This window comes from Galeopterus variegatus, unplaced genomic scaffold, assembly GCF_000696425.1.
Source record: "Galeopterus variegatus unplaced genomic scaffold, G_variegatus-3.0.2 Scaffold111, whole genome shotgun sequence".
Taxonomy (NCBI): Eukaryota; Metazoa; Chordata; class Mammalia; order Dermoptera; family Cynocephalidae; genus Galeopterus; species Galeopterus variegatus.
This window is the reverse complement of record NW_007726222.1, coordinates 51253-56739: the sequence shown is the minus strand read 5'-3', so window position 1 is coordinate 56739 and position 5487 is coordinate 51253. Positions and strand designations below refer to the sequence as shown.

The 5487-nt window shown below is 43.6% G+C and overlaps 1 protein-coding gene across 1 annotated transcript in view; it reads right to left on the bottom strand.

Annotated features, from left to right (window-relative positions):
• TRIM42 (tripartite motif containing 42) overlaps nucleotides 1-5487 on the bottom strand; it is a 26760-nt gene that overhangs the window by 11089 nt on the left and 10184 nt on the right. Inside the window, exon 4 of the mRNA XM_008586624.1 lies at nucleotides 3265-4085. Within this exon, the coding sequence (XP_008584846.1) occupies nucleotides 3265-4085 (821 nt within the window). The remainder of the gene's footprint in view (nucleotides 1-3264; nucleotides 4086-5487) is intronic.

The window sequence follows — 5487 nt, the reverse complement described above, 5'->3', positions numbered from 1 at the left end:
ACGCTCTGTAGGGCGAGTTTAAGCTGGCCCCATTCCCTGTAGGTGCTGAGGACTTTGAACTAGAGCACGTGCAGCAGTCTTGGAAGGTTGTGTGATAAGGCCTGGCATGGCGCTTGCAGTGAGTTTCAAGAACAGAAGATGCCCAGTGCTCCTTCGGCTGCTGTTGCTGTTCGTCAACATGGAGGCGACAATTGTCCTCCTTACACCGTTAACCAAAGTGGCCACCATCTATTGAACACCTGTTATGCATCAGATCCTGTCAGGTGTTACCATCCCTAACTCAATCCTCACAGCCTCCTGGAAGATAGATTTTGTTATCCCATTTTATAGACGAGGCTCAGAAAGGTTACATTTAGCAAATTTCTCTGGAACCATGGAATACTAGAAGATGAAAGTTTATCTATCTCAACCCTCTACATCACACACGAGGAAGAAAGAGTCTAAAGAGGTGAAATGACTTATCTAAGAAATGGAGAATATATGTTCACACTCCAAGCACAAAACATTGACTCCTAGGAGGAGATATATTATCAAGTATCAATTAGCAGATGGTGTCTGGCATATAAATATTTTATAATAATTGTATTTTTTAAACAGATATATCAATAAATTTAAATGTTGTAAGTTTATAAAATTTATTTATAATTTTATGAGTACACAAATTTTACAAAAATTATACAATTAATTTATAATTACTTTTATAGATTTAAACTTTAATATTTTTATAAATTTATAAAACAATAAAAATAACTTATTTTTTCTCATTATCAGAACAAACATACTTATTTTAACATACTTGGAAAATACAGAAAAAGCATAAAAGAAGAAAACAAACGTCACTCATAATCCCACAATTCAGTTAGTTCACTATTCTTTCCAATTTTAGAATACACACAAACACATGCAATTTAGATAATACTGCTTTGATTCCTGATTTCTTTCACTTATGATATTTTATATATTTTTTATATCATTAAAAATTCAGCAAAGCACCACCTTTGCCCTGTAAATAATTTAATCCTTCTAAAGTTGAATATTTAGGTTGTTTCTAATTTTATACTCTAATCAATAAATGCTGCAACAAACCCTTTTGGGCATAAATCTTTGAGTTTTAAATCATTTCCTTGGAAGGGGTTTCTAGAAACTGAGTTAAAAATTTTCTAGGATTTTAACAATACATATCAACAAGTTATAAGACTATCTTTAAGAATGTTTTCTATGCCCAAATCCTAAAGTTTTGAGAGAGATGTCAACACAGGCTTAATCTTCTGTATTACTGAGCAGTGTGATTCCCGTGTGAAGTCCATTCCATGATCCTACAATGGAGATTAATGGTATTTTTTCATCAAATGCCACTGTCTGGCGGTAGGTTTATGTGTCCTCTCTTGACAGCTAATGCTCTTACTTGGTTGTTTTGTGTAGACCCCTTTCTCGAGCTCATCCAGGGATGACTAATAGGGGGTATGGGGTGATTATTCCCCATGCTCAAGGACAGAGCAGACACCATCAGTCCTTTGGTTCCTAGCAAGATCCTGACAACTTCCNAAGTTATAAGACTATCTTTAAGAATGTTTTCTATGCCCAAATCCTAAAGTTTTGAGAGAGACGTCAACACAGGCTTAATCTTCTGTATTACTGAGCAGTGTGATTCCTGCGTGAAGTCCATTCCATGATCCTACAATGGAGATTAATGGTATTTTTTCATCAAATGCCACTGTCTGGTGGTAGGTTTATGTGTCCTCTCTTGACAGCTAATGCTCTTACTTGGTTGTTTTGTGTAGGCCCCTTTCTCGAGCTCATCCAGGGATGACTAATAGGGGGTATGGGGTGATTATTCCCCAAGCTCAAGGACAGAGCAGACACCATCAGTCCTTTGGTTCCTAGCAAGATCCTGACAACTTCCCAAGAGGTCTGAGTTGACATGAAGATGAGACCTACTGCCATCCCTGAGCTAATGTTACATAAACTGTAGACCTTGTTAACCTAGTATCATTGGGAAATGTAGTTCAGCTGCTCAGTTATGGGCATCTCTTATGTGAAGGGCAGAGATGCTTTCTCTTGTCTGATTGCCCATGGGAGGGCATGTTCTACTTTGCAAAGTATGGTCATTCTTGGTATTAGTTATAGACTCCAAAACATAGATTATGATATCTCAGGAGAATGGAAAAGTAAAGGTTGGTCTGTGTCTGTCTTTCATTTTCTTGTTTTTAGACCCTTGATAGTAAAGTGTGGTGTGTAGACGGCAGCACTGGCAACACTTGGAAGTTTGGGAGAAACCGAATCATAGGCCCCACTGAAAACTACTGAAACAGATTCCAAATTTTAACAAGATTCCCAGGTGCACATTAGTGTTTGAGAACCACTAGTTTAGATTTCAAAGATGCTAAAAATCTTTGGGAGTGTTCGCAGATTATGGCAGCAAAGGATGGGCTCTTTTGCCCGTCTTCTGCATGGAAGCAGGTCCTGGGCTGGCCTGGGAGGTGGCCCCATAGCACGAGGAGGCAAGACATACTTTAACAGAATATCTAGTTGCATGCTAATCTTTTTTTCTCCCTGAACTTTAAAAAAGTATTCTATAAACAGTTCAATTTAGATTCAGCTGGATTTGAAAGGTATGTTAAGGGAGAGGCATTTGTCCCTGTTAGATCAAGAGAGTAAAGGGGAGCTGTGTCTTTCTTTTGAGGTGATGGCAGCTGTAGAAGTCTGTCAGAAACTCCACTCTTCACTTCCCCCTCCTCCCCCCAAAAATTGAATCTCAGAAGACAAGAGTTGTAATTCTGTTGGGGTCCATTCTTCCAACCTTTCCAAATCATGGAGAGTCTGGATATTTCCTTTAGAAAAGGTGGCAATTTAGAGGAATCACAGCTGATAGGTAATGGAGCCTGTATTTCTAACTCCAGTTTCTGTGCTTTCTCTATTCCAGGCTTTCCTTTGGGAAATATTACACTACCCAAGCAGTCTCTTCAAATTACTCTCAGTCTAGGTTCTCTTTCAGTAGAGAAGCTGCCTTTGCAGTGGGGGTGGGGACTTTCAGATGTATTTCTGACTAGGAGTCAAATACGTCGACTCTTTGGGTTAAGACAGCCTTGGGTTACTTAAGATTTCAGGAAGTTATCCCTTTTGAATGGGCTGACCACAGAGTCCAGAGCAGCAGATTTGAGTGACCAGACCTTAGAGGTCAGAGGTGTGTCCTTTCCTGACTACCCGCTTCCATTCTGCGCCCTCCGCTCCCACCTTTCCCACAGGGCCCAGAGCCTTTCTTACCTTGGCAGCTCTTGGATACACCAGAGTCTGGTAGATGACAATTGGGCCTGGGGTCTTCACAGAGGCGTCGTTGAAGGAGTACCAGTTGTGACAGCTGCTGCTGTTCTGCGTGGGCTGGCCCTCCGCTGCGGTGCTCCAGTAGGTGTACAGGCCATCTGCGGGTTTGGCGGGTGCGGCCGACTGGGCTCTCCCACAGGCCTCCAGACCCACCTTGGCCTTCTCGCCGGTGGTGTTGAAGGACAGCAACGAGGAGCTTCGCTGGTATATCTGCTGGTTGCCAAAGCTGTGGGTGCTGAAAGTGACCTTCCTGGCAATCATCATTTCTGAGTGCACGGGATAGGGGGAGGGCAGCGAGTCCCCGGAGGAGCACACCTTCTTGGGTCCCATGGGGAAGAGCTCATGAATGGCCTTGGAGAGCTCAATGAAGTCCAAGGGCATGCAGTGCAAAGAGTGCAGCCGCAGCTGCGGGTCAGGCCGGTAGGTGCTCTGGATGCCGTCCTCGATCTGGTCCACGAGGATCTTGGCAGACTGCAGGAATGCCACTTGGCCCGTTTCCTTCAGGGCTTCCTTGGAGTAGGCAATCAGGCCGTCCATTTCGTTCACTTTCAAGGTTGTGATGGACACATATTTTTCAATCTCCTTCTGCCTGGACACTTCTAGATTTTCTATTTGCTCCATGATGGTTTTCTCTTTCTCTTGAAGAATGTTGCGCAACTTCAGAAATCCATTTCTGATCTCTTTTCGCTTGGCCTCCTTGTCTGCCTTAAAGCTGCTTTTTAAAATGTTGAATTCCATTAGGTCATTATCAATCTCATATCGGACTGCAAAACAACCAAATTAGTTACTGTTAAAATGCTTATCTCCCCAGATATCCAAGCCAGTAGCAAACTGGAGCAAATTACCTGGGGCTTCGAGGAAGCGAGTGAAGAGGGAGGGAAGGCAGTTGTGTCTGGACTGAAACAGGCTAGAACAGTTTGTGAAATGAATGTGCCTCCCTCAGGACACTCCTCCCTTCCGCCTTCTCTAATACTTCACTCAGGTATAACCAGCCATCCTTCCCTGGCAAAGTCTATCTGTGACAGTGGCCTTGGCTCTGAGGTTGGAAGTTCAAGGCCACCCTCGATGTTGGTTTTCACCAAACTTCACTTGTCTGCAAGTCAGACTTCAGGAGAGATGAAGTCACACATTGACTGGCCGCTGCTTTTCCTTGTAGGAAAGCTAAGCTTTTGCAGTGGTAGGAGAAAGAACTAAATTTCTGATGACTACTTCTAAATGCTGCCTTCCTCATTTACCAAGAATTCAGCCCTAGACAACGGTGGGAATTCAGCAAAATTTTCCTTCATTGAGGAGACTCTTTCACATGCCCTTTTTACCCCACTGGGGGTCTTTGTCTCTCTCGTGGTTCAACTATGTGGCCTCTCCAGCCTTTCTACCACTCCCATTCGAGAAAGGGTTGCTGTCACACTTCAGGGAGAACCAATTCCTCCTGCCTCTTCTCACATGGTATTTGGATTTTAAGTGCACTCAGTCAGTCATTCAAGAAACATTTACTGGACCCGTTACATGCTGCATCCCTTTCTAGGCACCAGAGACACAGGTATGAATACGAGAGGGCACCTGTGCTCAAGGCACTCGTAAACCCAACAACACTACAGTTGGAAGATGCTATGGCAGGGCAAGCACGTGGCACATCTCTATTTGTGAAGCGAACACCTTAGTTGGCTTTAAAGGGTTTTAGGCATTAGGCAGCAAGTTGAAGAATGTCAGCTTTCTGTGCTCTATGCTATAGTTAAGGTCCTCCCCATGAAAAGCTGACTCTTATGAATTGATGGGCTATAACCTCACCTAATTTTACTCAGAAGCGGGGGTGACCAAACGTTTTTTTCACTTGGTTCTCAACATCACCCTGGGTCCACAGGAAGCTGAGCTTCTGTGGGTGCGGCCATTGAAACAATGATGTGCATCTAAGTGAGAGGAACAGGAGAGGTCCCTAGACCATGAGAACAGGGACAATGGCTGCCATGGTTACACACCCTAGTCATAGTGGTAGAGGTGATCAGAAGGTGTTTGTCGAGTGAAAACCATTATTTCTAACATCTCTGGGGTGAATGTCGTCAGTGTCACTCTCTTGCCTACTCCCTCAAGCCCCTGTTTCCTCTGCCCACCTCCTTCCTCACACTGGCTCAGAAGGGATGAGGGGGGGAGAAGCTACTAGGGTGAGGT